This window comes from Pempheris klunzingeri, chromosome 10, assembly GCF_042242105.1.
Source record: "Pempheris klunzingeri isolate RE-2024b chromosome 10, fPemKlu1.hap1, whole genome shotgun sequence".
NCBI classification, from domain to species: domain Eukaryota; kingdom Metazoa; phylum Chordata; class Actinopteri; order Acropomatiformes; family Pempheridae; genus Pempheris; species Pempheris klunzingeri.
Genome location: NC_092021.1, coordinates 20,317,498 through 20,336,940, shown reverse-complemented (window position 1 = coordinate 20,336,940; position 19,443 = coordinate 20,317,498). Strand labels below are relative to the sequence as shown.

General features: G+C 42.4%; 2 protein-coding genes across 3 annotated transcripts; one reads left to right on the top strand and one right to left on the bottom strand.

Moving 5' to 3' along the window:
• Window positions 1-4,203: 4,203 nt before the first annotated feature.
• On the top strand, window positions 4,204-8,561 carry LOC139208432 (dynein light chain Tctex-type 3-like). 2 transcript variants are annotated; one of them, XR_011585181.1, is made up of 6 exons: window positions 4,204-4,298; window positions 5,857-5,898; window positions 6,030-6,153; window positions 6,260-6,337; window positions 7,357-8,163; window positions 8,196-8,561. XR_011585181.1 is itself a non-coding variant. In XM_070838113.1 (5 exons), exons 1-5 carry the CDS (start codon window positions 4,272-4,274, stop codon window positions 7,431-7,433), a joined length of 348 nt encoding a protein of 115 aa, XP_070694214.1. In that variant the 5' UTR covers window positions 4,204-4,271; the 3' UTR covers window positions 7,434-8,561. The 2 variants fall into 2 exon arrangements, 1 of the variants encoding a protein (XP_070694214.1); XM_070838113.1 differs by having other exon boundaries at window positions 7,357-8,561.
• Window positions 8,562-8,779: 218 nt separating this feature from the next.
• On the bottom strand, window positions 8,780-18,049 carry xk (X-linked Kx blood group (McLeod syndrome)). The gene is made up of 3 exons (XM_070838112.1): window positions 17,710-18,049; window positions 12,117-12,379; window positions 8,780-10,878 (listed from the first exon to the last, which is right to left on the bottom strand). The coding sequence occupies exons 1-3, from the start codon at window positions 17,952-17,954 to the stop codon at window positions 9,941-9,943; spliced, it is 1,446 nt and encodes a 481-aa protein (XP_070694213.1). The 5' UTR covers window positions 17,955-18,049; the 3' UTR covers window positions 8,780-9,940.
• Window positions 18,050-19,443: the final 1,394 nt, after the last annotated feature.

Here is a 19,443-nt window from a genome sequence, read left to right as displayed (position 1 = left end):
AGGCTGCTTGTTCATGGAGGAAAAACAGCTGTGCAATATACAGTGTCAGAGAAGTTTGTCTTTTTTTGGTCACTTTGACACTAGAGTGAGACATATACGACATAAGACAGCTTCATAATGACACTAATGATCATGTATGAACTCATTGGTACGACTGCTTTGTTCTTATTTACAGCTCAGACTTTCACACAAAGACCTAAATGTCTGCCAGCCCGGCTCAGGACTGACGGCTGACAGCTAAACGCTGTCTGTCTGACAGGTTTACTCACCACTTTGGTCAGTCGAACTGGCCTTTTCTTTCCTCAGACTGCACTGGCTGCTTGACCTGCTCACTAACAACTGATGTCCAATAAATACAGTAAATATAGATTAGGAATTAGAAATGATCCACACGTTTGCACCTAAAATCAATCTGAGCTTCAAGAAAACAGAATTTCACTAAATATCACACGTACGTTAGCAAGTAGTCGACAGTAACTTTGACAACTGAATAATCGTTTGAAGCAATAAATCGAAAGCAGCTCGTTTGCTCTCAACAGTTCGAGGAGAAGATCGATGCTGGTCGGGTACGAGAGAGGTATTGATCTTTTTATCTTAACTGTCAGCAGCAAAGCAAAGAGGCGCATTTTCCAAAAAGGTCGATTATCCCTCTGAGTCATTTATCAGACAACAAAAATGCCAAAACTTTTGCAGGTTTCAGCCTCTTAAATGAGAGGATTTGCTGCTTTTCTCTCATTTATATCAGTGCGACTGGAAAATCTTTTCATTTTAAATCAGCAGTCAGTTAAAACACGTGATTTTAAGCGTCATTTACCCACAATTATCCCACATTAACTTCCAATCGATTAACTGATTAAGAGCTGAGAGGATTAGTTGATTAGAAGATTATTCAGCAACTATACTGAGAATTGATTATTCTCTAAATATCCTCTAAATTGAAAGGATTTACTTCTCTTGTTTGTCTTATTTGATAATAAACCAAAGATGCTCCAGTTTTGGACAAAATTACATGTTGAATTTTGCTTTAAAGCTAAACGATTTCTTATTTTGGGGTTTTTTTTTCTTTTTTTTTGGCCATTTTGAAGACCAAACAATAAATACGCTACTGAGGTCAGCATGTGTCTTCATCAGCCACAGCACCTCACACCTCTCCAGTCGTGCTCCCGATCACTGAGCCAGACGACCGAGCGGCCCTGCAGACATTTAGCAGCATCCTGAGACTATCACTGCGTCTGTCACCTCTTCAGGGGCGCCGCTCAGACCTGAGAGAGAAGCCCTGGGACATCCTGGTCACTACCTCAGACAAGGTCATCACCAGAGGCAAAGAGCTGCATCCACTAATCCATTATCTAGTTAACTAATCGGCAGCTATTTTGATAATCGATGAATCGTTTTGAGTCATTTTTAGGGGAGAAAAAGTCAAAATTCTCTGATTCCTGCTGATCACGTGAATATGTTCTTGTTTCTTTCCTCCTGTGTGGCAGTGAACTGAATGTCTTATGGTTGTGGATAAAACAATACATGTGAGGACATTATTAATAATTTTCTGACATTTTATAGACCAAACAACTGAGCAATTAATCGAGAAATAATCAACAATGAAAACAAATGGTATTGTAGGACCACTAAAGTCATTTCTCTCCTTGTCATTGCCTTGAGAGGTTTAATGTCACATCTGACCAGGTGATCAGTCGATCTTTAACTCCTCCTTGTCTGAGTGCATGTTGGGTTTTTGGAGCAAGTTAATAAATGCAGCATATTAAATCCACCTGAGTTGTCTGCAGGTTAATCTGCAACCGAGAAACAAGAAAAGGAGCTTTTTGCTGCATTGCACCTGCACAAACGCGCCTAACTTTATCCGGGAAGTGGGTTGTCTGGTCCCACTGATGTGTGACTAATCCTCCGAGGTCGCGGTCGTGATGGTGGACAGGCAGCAAGCACACCCCCTCCCTCCACCTGCCACCCTCCACAAAGGAAAAGACACCAGAGAAACGGTGTGAACTGGAAACGAGCGGCGTGGCTAGTGGTGGCGGCTGACCGTGCCATATGCCGGAGGAAACGCGGCGGTGAGCGGTGTCCCGGAGCGGAGCCGGCTGACCTGCAGAGCGGCGGTGTCTTACCTGGAGGCTGCGGACAGCGGCGGGGAGGGGGGACCGGCAGGGCGGCAGAGTCCGAGTCAGGCGGTCCGGGGATCGGGGACCAGGCGTGAGAGTGTCGGTGCGCCTCGGCACCGTCTGACGGCAGACATCCAGAGCCAGGGTGTTCCCGACAGGAGGGGGCGTGGTGTGTGTGTGTGTGTGTGTGTGTGTGTGTGTGTGTGTGTGTGTGTGTGTGTGTGTCTGTGTGCGCGCGCGCGCGCGCGTGTGTGCGCAATCCTCACAAATAGGCTTATTTCTGACAATGCGACAGTTGTTTCTGCACAGCCTCCTGCTGTTTTCATGCATTTTCACCACAACTGGGTCATTAAGTGTGTTTTCGTGCTGCAGCGCTGCGCTCTGAACAGGTTCAGGGAAACTCCGTGTTGTCACTCAGGTTACATTGTGTGTTATGGATTTCCCTGCCGAGGTCCTCTGGGACCAAACTGACAGGTTTTTTCACAGTGCTGCGTGAGGCTGGAAGAAAAGGGGCTGCTCACATTGGACTTGAAATGGGGGGAAACAGTCAGTGTGTACCTGACTTTATGTCTCTTGTCTTGAATTAGGCATACATTTTTGTTCTTGTGTTGCTCTCTGTGTTAAACACTTCTGTGCTGCATGTAAAGCACCTGCCAACGTTGTATAATGACGTCCTGCATCTCCTCCTCCTACTTTATGTTCCCTTTGTCTTATTCCTCTGCAGATGTCCTATTTTATTTGTCCTCCATCACAGCAGTAACTGAGATCTGAGAAAGTTATTGTCCTTTTGCCTGTTTATATTTTTGATAGTGTGTTGGATATCTTATATAGTTACATACTTTTATAGAGTACATCTCTGTCCACTGGTTTATTATAAATAATACATTATAATAAACTAGTGGAAGTGGGAAGTGGGTTGTCTGGTCCCACTGATGTGTGACTAATCCTCTGAGGTTGCGGTCGTGATGGTGGACAAGCAGCAGTAAAAACAATGAATTTATTGTTGTTGAAGTTCGGTTTGTGCTGTTCTTTTACTTTTGCTTACTTGCTGCTGTAACACTGTGAATAAAGGAATATCTTATCTTATCTCCATCTGTATTTCCTCTGTTGGGGTCACTGTATGAGTAATATCTGTCCAATAAACCAATAAAATAAAGAATATAATACATATGTCCTTTACATTGCATCATAGCAAACACATTATCACATGTGGAAAACCCTGTCACACGTCACACTTACTTGTGTGCTTATGAGAAATTATGAGAAAAAAGAAGAACAAATGTGAAAACATTATGGTATCATATGTGCAAACACAAGCCACATATTTCACATTCAAGATCATTAAGTTTGTCAAAAATTTAATTCAGCAGTATTTTACTAAAGCTCCTAAATAAACATGTGTTTGTTTGTTTCTGATATTTCACTTGTAACACACTATTTCTCAAATTAATTCAACATGTATTCATTGTGTGATTCTTAAGATGTCAGTTTTCAGCTCACGTTGTCAAATATTTCAGAGCTCATCCAAAGAGAGAATTTAGACTCAATGACTTGTTTTGTATTAACAATATTACCAGTTGGGTAGAACATAAAGTTTCCAGATATTAAGAACATTATTTTCAATCATGTGGAAGTCTGAGCCCAGCCCATAATTAGAAGATTTAACTGGATAAAACTGGATTTATGAAGATGTGAGGACCTCTGCTTCTCTGACAGGCTGCACCACTGATGGAGGAAGTATTACATCCAAGCAGAAAAAATGCCCCTGGTGGCTCTTATACTAACATTAGCTCATTATTACCCACCTGCTAATGTTAAAGCAGGATTTTACTGTTGGAGTTGGTTGAGTTGGAGCTCATTTTAGCAGTTTTGTATTCTTTCTCCATTAATCAGTTGATTTATTGGTTTGTAAAAAAAAAAAACCGCCCTCTGATGTTCCTGCTCTGGCTTTGTAGTGACTAAATTAAACCACAGAGAGGCAACAGAGGGCGGCGCAGTGATCAGCTGCAAGCGGTGAGGACCTTCTTGTGTGAACTCTTTGACTCTAAATAACCGGAAGTAAACCGGAACAACAACCCACCACCACTGACACACACACAGACGGAGACACCGGCGGTAACAAAGAAAACACACACCACTCTGTCAGGCTCAGCAACGATGGAGGAGTATAACTCTGGAGATGAGGTGATGATATTCTGAATTGCATTGAATTTACCTGTCTGAAGTTAACACTAAAAAGGCGCCACGGTTAGCTGGTGTTAGCTAAAATGAGCTAGCTTGGTCAGTTAGCCGAGGCTAACGGTGTGTCCGGCGGGGTGTGGTCACAGCATCAGATTTACTTTAAAATATTCACGGCAGAAACGGTATTATTAAATAGTTTAACCCCACACGTTTGTCTTACGTTTGGTTGATGATGAAGTGGCTTTCTGTGGAGCAGTGGGGGCAGAAATCCTCAGGCACATAATCTATTAAATACTGCATTACATGCAAAAATCAAAGCCTGTGGATTATATTGTATTTATTGTTATCTAGTCTATGGTGAAAATCTTAATCAAAACTACAGAGCTGTCATCAAAAATGTACTTTAGATATCCAAAGTAACTGTATAACACTGCGTAGTATTTTATATACTCTGTATGATTTCTAACATTTCAATTTGCAATTAATTCAAGGTTAAAAGTCCATTATTTCCCTCTGGAATTTAGTGAAGTTGATTTATGAACATGAAGGTAGCCAAGTAAACCCTGAATAGTATTTAAATCGTAAAACAGAGCCTGTTTCTCTCAGCGGCCATCATGTTGAAAATGTGGAACATTTTAAATACCTCGGTGTAGTCCTGGACTCTCAGGTTGTCTTCAAGAGATGCTCACAGCGACTTTATCTTATCAGGAAACTCTGTGGTCTTGGTGTCAGTCAGCAGATTTTAGAGACAGTGCATAAAACTATTGTGTGGTACAGACACCTCAACTGTAGATCTAAGAACAAATTATCCAGGATTGTCTCACTGGCGAGAAAAATCTTGGGCAAACCCCAGAAGCTCTTGACCCAGCTGTTTACAGAGAGGATGAGGAAGAAGGCGAGAAGCATCCTGGCAGCTCCCATCCCCTCTTTGGCCAGTTTGAGCTCTTGAGCTCTGGGAGACACTGTAGAGCCCCTCTAGCAACTAAAAATATATCTAAGAGGTCCTTTATCCCAAGGGCAATCAGTATCCTCAGTTCAGCAGGTGACTGATGAGATCTGAGTGCTGACATTGACATGAACTGAGTGTGTAATTTCTATGTGCTTGTTTTCTTACCAGTTGTCCACTTGCTTCTTAGGCTGCTGTGTTTTTTTTTATGCTGTTGTCTCTTTTTTTACTCTGTTGTTGCTTCTTATGCTGATGTTGCTTGTGTCTGGCGAGCTGAAGACAAATTTCCACCCTGGTGGACACCAATAAACATGCAAAATCCTAAATTACTAATAATAATAATTTACTGTACTACTAAGCACAGACTAATGACACAAACTGTTGTACTTCATTATACATACATCATCATAAAAAAAAGTTAATTTGACCATTTTGTTAATATGATCCTTTTTCATTTTATTCAGCTACTTTGAAAGTGCTTGAGTTTAATCTTAAAAAGCCGTGCGAACTCTGAGTCTATAAGGAAGTTTCCTCATGCAATAAAAAAAAAAAAGGAAGTAAACCAGAGAGATGCCACCAACTAACCACGTTTTTCCATTTTTAACGTCCCTGCAGGTTGTCTTCAGTGCTGATGAGGCCAGTATCTCCATTAAAGAGGTACCTTTTAATTCCTGGAAACATTATTTTACTGTATTTTATTGCAAATCCATATAAAATGTGAGGACAGTTAATGGTTAATGTGACTGTGTGTGTGTGTGTGTGTGTGTGTGTGTGTGTGTCTCTCTCAGTGTGTTGAAGGTGTTATTGGTGGAACAGAGTATAACCAGAGTAAAGTGAACCAGTGGACGGCCAGTATAGTGGAGCACTCTCTGACTCACCTGGTGAAGCAGGGACGGCCGTTCAAATACATCGGTGAGCTGACCAGCCGTCATGCACAGTAACATGAGGCCCCGGGACATGATGTTGAAACGTAGAGCTCACATGTGACCGAGCATCACTGATCTCTGATGTTTTGCAGTAAACTGTACGATCATGCAGAAGAGCGGCGCCGGTCTCCACACAGCCAACTCCTGCTACTGGGACACTGCCACGGACGGTGAGAGATTACGCACAATTAGAGCTACAATTTTATTATATTGTTATATTATACTGAGATATTCCTCTTAAAAAATGTTTATTAGATAAGAGGAGTCAAAATTCTCTATTAAATTTTGTTTAAACACAGCAGTCATGCCAGAACTTTTCCTCAATAAAATTATTTTAAATTTCCAAAATTACTATTTAAGTTAGGGACTATCTGTTTGTCCGGGACCTGAGAGCGAAATTTCGTACCATCCCATGTGTAAATGTGTGCTGGTATGACAATAAAGTTCCTTGAATCCTTGAAAAACAAGTGACAAAATTATTGACCTGACCAGACATTTACTGACAGTTTTTGGTACTTGGCACATTTCTGTCAGTACCAAAAAACTGTTGTTGTTATTGTAGATGCATCCTCACAGTCAGATTCTGAAAAGCTCGTTCATGCATTTATTTCCTCTGGACCAGATGACTGTGATGCACTTTTTGCTGGACTGACAGAGAGGCTGTTAAATGAACTCTTTATGTATGAACTAGAACTAAAACCAAAAAACTCTGAACACATCACTCCTATTTTAACTTCACAGGCTCCCAGTAAAACAAAGAACTGATTTTAAGATACAGCTGATTGTTTATAAATGTATTAATGGCTCAGCTGCCTTCCCACGTAGTTAACACACCGAACAAATGCTGTAGATGATCAGTTAAAGGTCTCCTCACTAAACCTACAGTAAAATCAGCTTATGGTCGCTGTAGTCCTACCAAATGAACTAAGATCTGGTGTGACAGTTTCTTCTTTTAAAAGCAGACCTACAGCTTGTCTTTTTTCGCAAGCTTCTAGATAGAAGAGTATTATTATTATTCCCTTTTTAATAGCAACAGTAATACTTTTTTATCTTCTTCCCTTGTCATTGTAAAAGCTTCTTATTTCATATGTTTTTATCTCATGTTTTTGTCATGTACGATACAGTATGATGATACAGAAATGTGTTCTATAACCGGAAATCGTTTCTCCTGCTTGTTTGTGTCTTTCAGGAAGCTGCACAGTCAGGTGGGAGAATCGCACCATGTACTGCGTGGTCAGCGTGTTCGCTGTCGCCGTGACTCTGTGACGGCAGCACGGAGCTTCGCCGCGCTCCCTCTCCGAACACCGTCATGTCTGAAGCTGTGCTTGAAATGGCGCCGTGACCGAGAGGCCGTGAAGATCCTCTGACGACACCCTCTGGTAGAAGCTCATGTACACGTAACTCTTTTCTCCCCACAGGCTTGAACAACGTAACTTCAGGATGAGAGTTGTGGTTTGTGAGTCGACGGCCTGCGTTTTAACGTGCGGCTGTGAGCAAATGTTGCCGCGTAGGGACCAAAGTCGTGGTCAGAATGCAACCCTGAAGCAGTACTTAAACATCAGACACATGTTATTGCGACAAAACTAAACATCCTCTCTCCATAAGTTGTCTCAAATGTGGTAATGTGTGCATAATGTACCCAATAATGAACTTGATGCATGTTTAGCCATGCTAGCAGCAAGGCTCTGAGGATGGTCCAGGCTGAAATATCTCAACAACTTTTCAATGGATTAGCATGAAATTTGCTACACACATTGAAGTCCCCCTCAGGATTAATAGAAATAACTTTGGTGAATCTCTGACTTTTCATCTAGCGCCACCATTAGGTTAAGTTTCAGTGTGTCCAACGATTTGGTTTATGACCAGATACCTGCAGAAATAATGACATTAAGAACCACAGCTGTTCCTTGTTTAGTGCTAATTATCAAATGTTATCATGCTAACACGCTACACTAAGATGGTAAATACAATTTAACATTATACTTGCTGAACTTCAGTATGTTAGCGTCGTCAATGTGAGCATGTTAGCATTTAGCTCAGACCTCTTTGGTACAGCCTCCCAAAGCTGCTAGCATGGTCGTAAACTCTTCTTCAAGACATTCACACATGAAACACACTGAAGTGTTTCTGTAATGAAAAGTTTAGTATTTAAGAAAAGTCTGACTGTTGTTTTAATAGATGCCTGGCAACTTGTATAAAGTGTACTGCATTCATATTTTAATGACTGAAATTGTATATCTGTAACTGAGCAGATATGAGTGTATTTCCAGTCAGTTCCAGCGATCAGCGCACTTTTTTTTCTAGATTTTCTTAGTAGAAATCCTGGACTTCATCTGTAAAGCTGTTGAGTTATAGTCTGTTTAGTGAAGACATTTGTTGATCAGTGCAGTCAATAAAAAGTATCCATGGTTTTTGTGTCTGATTCTGTTGATCTCTACAAACCAGAATGTGAGAAAGGATTTGTTTGACTCGAGGGGGAAGTGCAGGTTGCGCCTTCGTCCACTAGAGATCAGCACAGGACCGTGTAGTCACTGCTTCTCAGCAAAACATCTCAGCAAACAGTTCTGACAATTTTCACATAAATATAAATTTATTTAACTTTTCCAGTGGGATTTTCATCTGTTAAAATCATTTTCTCTTTCTCTGTGTGAGACTGTTTGATGTACAGGCTTTTCAGATTTTTTTTTTCTTTTTTTGGCTTCAAAGGTTGCTTGTCTCATTTGTACAAACATTAGGAGCATTCATGTGATAGCAGGGTTGTTCTCCCTCTGCAGGTACATTGCAAAAAGAAGTTCAGTGCAAAAACAGACAACACTGACATTCTCTCTCTCACACACACACACACACAACTGTACATCAAAATATTTTTCAACTGGATATACTAAATTTTTGTGTGTAAGTATTCTAATGAGATACAGACGTAACAAGCGTGAATTTGAAAAATGCAGATGCATCCAAACGATGTGTTTCACATCAGCACAGCTGTTGCTGCTCAACAGCTGGACCGAAGCCACTTATCCATCAGCCACTCTCATCCGTTTTGTAAACGTGCAAAAGCCGTGACGTGTGGGGACGTGTGTGCTCTACAGTGATGTGATGGGTGATCGAACAGGCTCTTTAACAACGTGTGTAATGTCACATCTCACCGTCAAGCACAAATACATCACAGAAGCAGCGCGTAGTAATGATAAAGCTCTTATCAAGGGGTAAAAAAGCTGATTGCTTGCAGCCATAAAACTATGGGGGGGGGTCCACACAAAAAAACTGTACAAAACAGACTCAGCCCCCCCTGCAGGATTAACATCTGAGGCTCCACACATGCACACCTCCATGCCGAAGACAGACACTTAATACAATCAATTCAAATGCATGGCTCCTTGTGATCAGTAATGCAGCATATAAGTGGACACAGTCTCCAAAACTAAGGAACTAAAGGTGGTGTCCATTGGTTTTTATCTTCACTAAAGGCTGCAGAACGACAGGCTGGCTGATGAAGCAGGTGACGGCATCACCTCTGCTGTGTTTCTGCACACTGGTTAACACAAGTGAGCGCTATACACGTTTGTAGCCGGAACAGAGCTCCAGATAAGGACACATTTGCTTCATGTAGGAGGAAGAGACAGTGGCAGAAAACAGAGCTGAGATGGATGTATGAAATCAAGATTTAAGTGTAAACTCAACTCACACAGGGATTCATGTGGCACTTCAAAGGTTACAGAGGGTATGATGACTGTCAGAGTCCTCCGAATGGCACGCTGAATAATTGTAATGCTTTAGGCATTGCAGGATACACTGTGGCCAATGTCACCATTGATCCCACCACTTATATTATTGCCCGTTTCATTAGGAGTGTCATAGATTGTATCATTGAGCATGTCATAGGTTGTGTCGTTAGGCAGGTCGTCTGTGCCGTCACTGGCCGTGTCGTGGGCCTTGTCCTTAGCCGCCGGTTTGCGTGCGATGGGGCTGGGTGGCTCCAGGACAGACTTTCCCATCGGCCTGTTCTGTGGCGAAGTCGAGCTGCACATGAGACAGAGAAGAGAGGAGCAGTTCCAAAGGCCATGGGTCATGCTGGAGGAGAAGAGCTTCCGACATGGATGGCAGAACTGGTAGAAGACCAGCATGAAGAAGATGGCGATGGCGTAGGCTACCAGCAGCTGCAGCACCAGCAGCGGGGCACAGATGAACTTGTAGAAATCCGTTTTATAGATGTACCACAGCAGAAGCAGCGAGGCGTTCTCCACAAAACGCAGCATGTAGTACACAGCCATGCGATACCAGTTCTGGGACTTGTTGATGAGGTCTGGGTCATTGAGTTTCACCTGCACGGCTGACCAGCAGAACATGTTGATGCCGGCGTAGAGGAACGTGAGCAGGCAGAGCACGATGGTGGTCCCCACCCTGGTCAGAGTTTTTTCTATGTTCTCCGGGAACGGTGAGTGGCTCTGCCAGAACAGGATCCAGGGGTAGAGGAAGAAAACGAGGAAGTTAAGCAGAACCACGGGCAGGACCCAGAGCTGCAGCACAGAGCTGAACAGAACCAGAACCACCACACGAGTGGCGATCTCAAAGCTTCTCCACAGGAAAATGCAAAGATAAGCGAGGGGCCGCACGTCCACTTCATAGTCGTCATATTTGATCTTAATGGCCAGGATGTTGCAGCGCAGCGCTCCGTACACAATGGACAGGAGGGAGATCACCATCAGTGTGCCTGACATCGGAAAACAAAGAGTTAGTTAAAGAGCAGGTTATCAGCTACATAACTTCTAACTTCTTATTTAGTTAATTTATCAAAGTGTGAGGATGTCTGGAAACCAAATACATGGAAAATGTCAATAGTGCCTTCAGACTGCAAATCTGCAATTATCTCTATTACAACAATCTATTTACATCTAATTATTTCATCCCAACTTGTTTTGTGCCTGTGTCTTTCTCTGAAAGTCCACGTCATGTCAGTAAATCACTGAAAATATTCATTACATATATATATATTTTACTTTTCTAAGGTCTACAGACGTGCATGAGAAGCTGTGTGAAAGCCCCACATCAGCCCCTTCAGCTGGTTTCCAACAGCTTGTCTCTCTGATACATAAATAAAGTTATGTTACTATAAAAACACTGTGTGAAATCACTGATGAATACATGAGCTGCAGAGGGTAAAACAACATTCAGGCGCTCATATGAACACTGGAACAGGTTTGTTGCTGTAATCTTTCGTCCTGTTTGACAAACATGCTCCCAGTTTAACTGATTCCAGAGATTATTTCAAGTTAATATGAGGTCTGATCAATCAATCTTAGTCTTGGTACGAAATCGTTCGTCTTCCATTACTTACACTGGAAACACATGATGAAGGGATCTTTTAATTGCCAGAACAAACAGAAGGAATAATTACAACAAGCAAAAGCTGTTTCAATGTCCATATGAGCTTCTGACAGACTTTTCCTTTAAGGTCCTGAACTTCAGCTCATGTTCATCACGTTCAGGCTGTTGGATCAGAGAGCGTGAAATAGAAGTGTCAGACCACCAGGAGCAGAGGAAATAAGGTCTGTGAATTTATTGCATCGTTGAGTTGGGCCTGATTTAAATACCAGATGTCCTTGTTTGACTTTGCATGAACCTTTGTTAAATCTCTGAGGACAGCCTGACTCCAGATCTGCACCCACTGACGGAGAGAATCAACATTTTCCATCCTCGACACCAGAGAGGCAGTTACATAACGCCACTTTGACTCACAAAAACAGCATCCTCTTATTTCTAATATGGCACTTAGCTGATCATCCCACATCATAATAGATTGTGGACTGGTGACGGGGGGAGGACAGACTGTGCTCTCAGTGGAGTTGGATGGATTTAAGGTACACGTGACCATGGAATCAAACAGTCCACAGTCTCACACACACACACACACACGCACACCTGTAGAGTACCTGTACCCTGCCTCCTCACCTCTTCCGATGGAGACCCCCTGCTGCAGGACGCAGATGTAGAGCTGCAGGGTGAGCTGGGGGGCAGATCCCAGGAAGGCCTGAATGACAGAGGTGCGGGCGAAGGCTGCTCGGTGTGTAAACAGTTTCCCCTCCGCCTGCCCCACCTGCCGCTCCACCTCCTCAGACTGACCCCCGCGAGGCATCTGCTTCTTCCTGGTGATGCTGACATAAGGCTCCTCCACACGGCCCACGCTGCCGTAGATACAGAACGCCTCCAGACACCTGCAACACAACAACAGCAAACACTTAACCCGGTGTTTCCCAGCACTGGTCCTGCTCCCTGCATGTTTCAGATGGTTCCCTCATCAAACACACCAAATTTAAATCATCAACTCATCATCAAGTGTCTGCAGTGGCCTGATAACGACCCACTCATTTGAATCCGGCGCCTTTGAAGAGGGAAACATCTAACACATGCAGAGCAGTGGAGCCCTCGGACCAGGACTAAAGGTGGGAAACACCGGGTTATTTAACACAGAGACTTTTCCTTCTGGTGTCCACATTAACTGAAAACTCAAAAATCACATTCACACACACCATTACAGCAACTCACAATAAACAAAACCAGACAAAATGAAAGGGACTGCCACGGTAGCATCTATGTGAAGTATCTAAATGCTGACACCAGCATGCTACAGTAACATACTCCCAATGCTTATTTGCTGATGTTTCAAAGGTATAATGGTGTAATCTGTGTACAGAATCGTAGTGTAGTGTGTTAGCATGCTAACATCAAACAATCAGCACAGTAGTAAGCCCTACACCTGAGGCTGATGGGGATGTTTTTTTGCTTTGCAGGTAATAGGTTGTAAAAGCAAAAGTTACTAACTGCAATGCATCCTGAGGGAAACATGAACATCTGCTACAAAATTCGGTAAGCGACTCTTATTCTTGTTGTTTGGTCAATGCTCTAATTGATTAAATCATCAAAACAGGGGAAAAAGTAACCATCACTGCATTTTTTTTCTCTACGTGTCAGCACAGCGTGAAAAATGTCATTTACACACATCGTGTCAGACACACTGAGCGTCCCTCAAATCCCTCAAATCAAAGATAGTTTATTTCTTTCACCCTGTAACAGCAAAGAACCTCTTCTACTTAAACCAAGCAAAGCATCTGAAATACAGCAGAGCAGAAGAGCTGCAGCCAAATGACGTGTCATGTATCCTCCATCGTGATGATTTCATGAACATTTGATCTCCCTTGATGGCTTTTCTTGTGAGCTTCACTCTGTCAGACAGCCCTTTAAAGAATGGCCTGTGGTGGTTCACTGAGCAGGGCTGTGCTTTTATTATTAATTCGTGGATCTCTTATCTTTCTTTTGTTTGTTTGTTTTCTGTGCTTGCATACTTTTAACTACATATGTCCTCTGCTCTTCTTGTTTTAATTTAAGAAAGTTGAAGCAATGCAGGGCTGCAGCTCGTGCTTATTCCCATTACCGATCAGTCCACTGATTCTTTTTTTTTTTTTTGTGGATTAGATTATGAATGGTTTAGCAACAAAATTATAGAAAATTGTGAAAAATGCCCAATGTGACATCTTCAAATCATTTGTTTTGTTGAGCCAACAGTCTGTAACCAAAAGATAATTCAGTGTAAAACGCTATGATGAAAATAAAAGCAAGCAAAGCAAATACAAATCACATTTAAGAAGCTGTAACTTGAGACAGATTGACATTTTTTGCTTGACAGTTGACTATTGAGTAATTAGAGAAACCGTTGCAGTGCTAACTTTGATCACTAACAGAGCTTTAGTAAAGGTCCATATGCTGACTTACTGATTCAGCACTAAGTCGGTGTAACCAAAACAATAAATGTGAGCAGCTGGAGAAGCCCCCAGATAAATGTCTATTGGTGGATGTGCAGCAGCATTTAGCTCTCTGTTGTTATGGATGTGTAAAGCGATGTCAGTAACAGACAGGAACCTGTCAGTGAAACACCAAAAGCACTGAAGCGCTGGCTGCGGTTCAGAGGTCTGTGTTGGTAAAGAGCAGAGCTGATAAATGGTGCCAGTAAAACAGCAAGGCAGGGAGATTTAAGCCACAGGGGTGCTGACTGTTTATCAGTCTGAACTCCACTGGAGTGGCGTGTCCAGTGAACACATCACTGATTGGATTGAAAAAATATGAATAAATAAAACTGTACAGGTTGAGTCTGTAAGCAGCTTTTCAGATGTTAAACAAATTACCAAAATCTCATTGGAGGATGACGTGATGGCAACTGTTTTCGGCTAAGCAGCTCTAAAAATCCACTATGCACGACCTGCCCGGCACCAGACACACGAAGTTAGCAGCAAACTGAGGAACATAGAGGAGGATTTAGCTGCTAAAGAGCCAGACATTTCCCTCAGGAGCCGGTAGAGACCAAAAACAGAGCTAAAAGACAGTGAATTTTCATCTGATGGCCAGAAACACGACTCCAAATGAGCGCCAACGTTGCTCTGTGACTCCTAGAGGTGTAAATAAGCAGCAGCATGCTAACAAGCTCATCATGTCCACTTAAAAGTGTCAATGATGTGTTCACAGCTTGTTTATGGTGTGGGAGCCAAATGATCAGTGATTGCAGATTTAAAGATGCTTTAAAGGATAAGTCTCATATTAATAAACCTGGATATGGTTTCTACATATTTTGGATTCTAAATAAATGGTAGGTACAAAAACCTGTATAATCGGTACAATAGATTGCCTCTGTCAACAGCCGAGTACTAAAAGTGCTTGAACAGGCTGAGATTGTTATTCTAAGTATCTGACAACATCGTGGAAAGGATCCCTGCAGAGACAGAACTGTAAAATCCCTTTTGTTTGACCAGAAACAGCTGTTGTATCACCCACCAGACTGCATTGAGAAAAAACAGTCATTTTTACCTTGCAGAGAACAGGAGCTGCTGGTTTACTGCTGCCTTGGTCAATTGGTTTGTTTTTTGTTACAGTGTGTTAGACAACATTGTGCTGAACCCAAACTAACCCTTTAAACCACCAAACTCACACAATAATATAAACAAACTAACTAACTGCGACAGCGATTGGCCAGCAACTACTGTGTAAAGTTACTGTTTTTGTCTCTGTAGGGATTCTGACCTGGAGGTTCACGTTTTCACATTTCATTTATGTACGCTACATCATTGACTTCCAAATTAATGACAAAATGAGGTGATGAATGTGAAAACAGCCTTCTAGTGTCAAACTCTGCACATACATCACTCTGTATTGTTACAGAAATCCATTGGAGCACCACATAAACCTTCGACTTTCACTCTTGATTAATGAAAACATTAAAAAGGCATTGGCGGTATAAAAGCTGCAGAACAGGACAGTATGTGGACCTTGAGTCAGGCTAGAAACTTTCAGTCTTCAGTCAACTCGCAGTCTTAACAGACTAAACTCTACTTCTGTAAACAGCAGTGAAAGAAGAAATGATCACACGCGCACAATGTACAACTCAGGAGGAGTTAGAATGAAAAGTTGCTCAACAGCACAACAAGCGTCATTGCTGCTCTTCCACAAAACAATAAGAGGCATGTGATAATAGAAGTGTTGTTTTGGGGCGGCTGATGCCTCTCTGAGAAGAGGAAGTAGAAACGGACCCTCTCCGGTTGTGCTTGTCAGAGATAAGGAGCCAGCGGTGACATGTGCTATTCTTAGATGTGCTCTTCACTGAGGACAGATGTGGGAGTCTGAGCAGTAATCATCTGAATGCACTCTGAAGGGGAAACGGGCCAGGCAGGGTCAGACCCACTGAGGCCACCGCTGGGGAATCAACATGTGTGTGAGCGAGCTCTGCTCAACTGGTCGACCGAGGGAAAGACTAAAGTGTGGATGTTATCGGGTTGTCATGAATATAGCTGTCTCTGTTAGTTTGTATTGACGAGCTGAAGGTTCACTGAACAGTTACAACACATGAGTGCAGCTAACTGTTGTTTTCTAGATTCATCAATTGATCAATTAATCCAGAACCTGGAGTGACGTCTCCAAACAACAGTCCGTAACAAAAAGATATTTCATCTGTGAGGGTGAAACAGACATTTGAGGAGCTGGATCAAGTGAATAAGTGGCATTTTACACAAATGATCCGACTTAAATGAGCAATCAAATCATCAAAACATCTGCTCCATTTTCTGTTAGTTGACTTTCAGAATCTACTATTTTCATGGAGTATGAAACGTCTGAAAATAGTCAAAGCTATTTACAAATCAATACATTAAACATACTCATTTTCCCCAGTAAATATTTCCATTTGAGCAGCTTGAACCAAAGAATATTAGGGCCTTTTGCTTCATAAGTGACTCTAAAACAGCTAAAAATCCAAATTTGAAGGATGCAGGAGCAGAAATTACAACCCACAATCCTCTGCTCAGTAAATTAAAAGGCAATTTGGAAAACTGGACATATTACTGACACTGAATTAAAAGGTATTTTGGATATATTTTGTGAGATGTTTTCTGTCAGATCTTCGGGCACTGATGATGTTTTTCATCTTGACTGAGTATCAGAAATTATACAAACATCAGCAGCAGCACGATGCAGCCAGTTTGGCATCCATATACTGCGCATACCTCGCTCTTTATCCTGTTGCCTATTTGCCTGGCGAAGACGAGGGTGAAACGTTGAGTCAGACACCGTTTTTGGGAGCTAAAACTCCTAATTGCTTCTACTTTTATAATGGCTTTCCATTACTACCACAGCTGGAACTACCGATTATTTCATTTAATCATAAAAGCATCTATCCTTTATTCGATTAATCATTTACTCATCAAAATTTCCTGGAGTCCAAGCTCTCTTTTAATTAAAATCCCATAAACCTAAAGAGCTTTGGTTTAATTGTCAGATAGAGTACATGTGCTAACACTATCATACTGTAGGTCTGTGTGTACAGTAGGGAGGCAGCACACATGCAGGATTAGGCTCAGATTCCTATAGCTGAGGCAGATGGTCCAGTCAGGTCAGGTCAGGGTTTACTCAGAGAAACATCAGGCCTATTATGGTTTAAAGCACTTGCGTGTAGATGTTTTCGGGTTCCTTCATCAATGAGAAACAGCCACAATCTGTAGGTTATGTCAGCTTCCTCGTGGTGGGGGATTTAATGTCCTTTCAGATGGAGCAGTCATGAATAAATTAGACACAGCTCGGTCTGTGAGAGCATGGCTGAAGATGATCAAACTGTGACAGGGAGGTGATCTTTGGCTGGCAGCTGTGTGCGTATATGGGCCATATCGATGAGCAGTGGGTGTATTGATCAGGCTACATGGCACAGAGATACATTGACCACTGCAGCAGCAGCAGCAGCAGCAGCAGCATGTAAGCAGCCACCAAGAGACAAAAGGCCGGAGAAAATGAAAACAACAGCATGTGCGCAATGCTTTCACCAAACCATCCGTAAGCAGCTTATGTGCAGGCAGGTCAGACATGTTTTTAACGGGGAAAACCACCCGTGCACGCGACACCTGTGGGTAATAATAGATGTTTGGTGGTGTGACATAGCGGAGATGAGGAGCACAATGGCATCCAGGGCTCCTTCGTGGGGCCAAACACTGAGATAAACAAGCCAGCCACTGACCTGACGATGGGTCCGAGCTGCAGGATGTGCAGCAGCAGAACCAGAGGTCTGTCCCTGCTCAGGTCCCGGTGGATGAAGGTGAGGGTCAGCTGCACGAGCACGGACGGCACGAGCGTGAAGAGGAGCGTGAGCCCTTGCCAGATTTGGTCTCCAGCGGAGCGGTACGTGGAGCTGAGGTAGAGCGCTGCCGTGGTCTCGGCCGTGAACAGAGACACCGACACAAAGATGGAACTGGGGAGGCGCATCCTCACTCACTGCGCCATGAGGGGAGCGCGGCTTGGCTCAGGGTCCGCACGTCCATAACCACCGGGCGGCCGGTCGGACGGTCCGGAGGAGACGCCGTGTGTTTACTGAGGAAGGCAGGACGTCCGCAAGTGTTGTCCCGCAGAGAGTCTGCGGAGGGCGCAAGAGGCGCTGCGCCCTCCAGAGTCCACAGAGAGAAACGCCCTGCAGACTCAGACACCACAGCGTGATGGAGGAGACATCAAATCCTGATTCTTTTGGTTTTGTTTTTTGTTTTTTTACACAAAGTACCCTGTAAAATAAAGGGTGAATAAGACTTAAGACAAAATGAGGCACAGAGGGGAGGTGGAGAACGTTACAGTGGAAATAAGACCCAGAAAATAATTCAAGTTAATGTTAATTTACTCACATTATTGGGTCAGTTTCATACTAGAGAATTCATTAGAGAATTTGTAATGAGTCTTTCATTTTCTCTCTTTTTCTTTTTTTTAGACTCATGACCTCTAAGGGATTTACTTATATACTCAGATTTTTAGGCAAGGCATCTATTTCATATGTGAGTGATCATGTTTTCTTCCTTCTCTGGTGTCACATTGTAAACAAGGCCATCCTCGAAACATTTAAATCACAATAAAATAGTGTGATGTGGTGAAAAGTAATCAGTTACTCAACAGTAAACATCATAATGAATTTTCTTCTTGTCTTCATACAAATCAGATGTGATTCATTATGTCAGTGTTTCCGCTGTGAGGGCACTTAAGGACAACGTTTCATAAAACTACAACTAAAACTTTCTTTTTTTCATGTGGACACTTTATTACTAACAATGATCCTTCAGACTGTTTGTGGACAGCTTGGATTGCAAATACAAAAACAGCACACACACACACATACATGCAGCTTATACATGTTCCACAACAGGCACAGTTAGCACTAGGGAACTGCTTTGGTTCGAGCCACATGTCCAGAACGCTGCCCAAAGCATTTTCACTTTCACTTTCAAATGTTGACAATCCTTATTCACTATGAGAGATGTGATCATATCCAAATTCTAGAAATTTGTTTTTAAGGCTTCATTATCACATTTATGTGAAGAAATCCTCCATTGACTGTGGATGTTTACACATCTGAGTAGCATCTTAATCTGATTGCATTGAAAAGAAAATGAAAGTCTCACACTGAGACATTACTTACTCTTCTGTTCTCCATTACAAACTTTTTTTTTTCACCCTGGGTAAAAGTTGTAACAAATCACAACATATTTAACATTTCACAGTTTGAAACATCAAATATACAAACAGCTGTCACACTGCTACACAACCTCTGTTCGAACAGGTGAGTCTGATATTGCACACTATTAATAGGACAATAATCTACAGTTAATTCCCACAGCATCTGTTGGTTGTGCCTCTCTCAAAATGCCTCTATTATATTCATCATTAAAGGTTGTGACAGCAATAATTTTCAGAAATTGCGTACACTACATACAAA

What these genes read in the sequence shown, in the direction of transcription:
- xk (XM_070838112.1), bottom strand. Translation starts at nt 17,954, where the DNA reads ATGCGCCTCCCCAGTTCCATCTTTGTGTCGGTGTCTCTGTTCACGGCC. An exon ending in CAGCTCGGACCCATCGTCAG is followed by an intron (nt 12,380 to 17,709) that starts GTCAGTGGCTGG and finishes GTTGTGTTGCAG; the next exon opens with GTGTCTGGAGGCGTTCTGTA. An exon ending in GGGGGTCTCCATCGGAAGAG is followed by an intron (nt 10,879 to 12,116) that starts GTGAGGAGGCAG and finishes TTCCGATGTCAG; the next exon opens with GCACACTGATGGTGATCTCC.
- LOC139208432 (XM_070838113.1), top strand. Translation starts at nt 4,272, where the DNA reads ATGGAGGAGTATAACTCTGGAGATGAG. An exon ending in AGTATAACTCTGGAGATGAG is followed by an intron (nt 4,299 to 5,856) that starts GTGATGATATTC and finishes ACGTCCCTGCAG; the next exon opens with GTTGTCTTCAGTGCTGATGA. An exon ending in CCAGTATCTCCATTAAAGAG is followed by an intron (nt 5,899 to 6,029) that starts GTACCTTTTAAT and finishes TGTCTCTCTCAG; the next exon opens with TGTGTTGAAGGTGTTATTGG.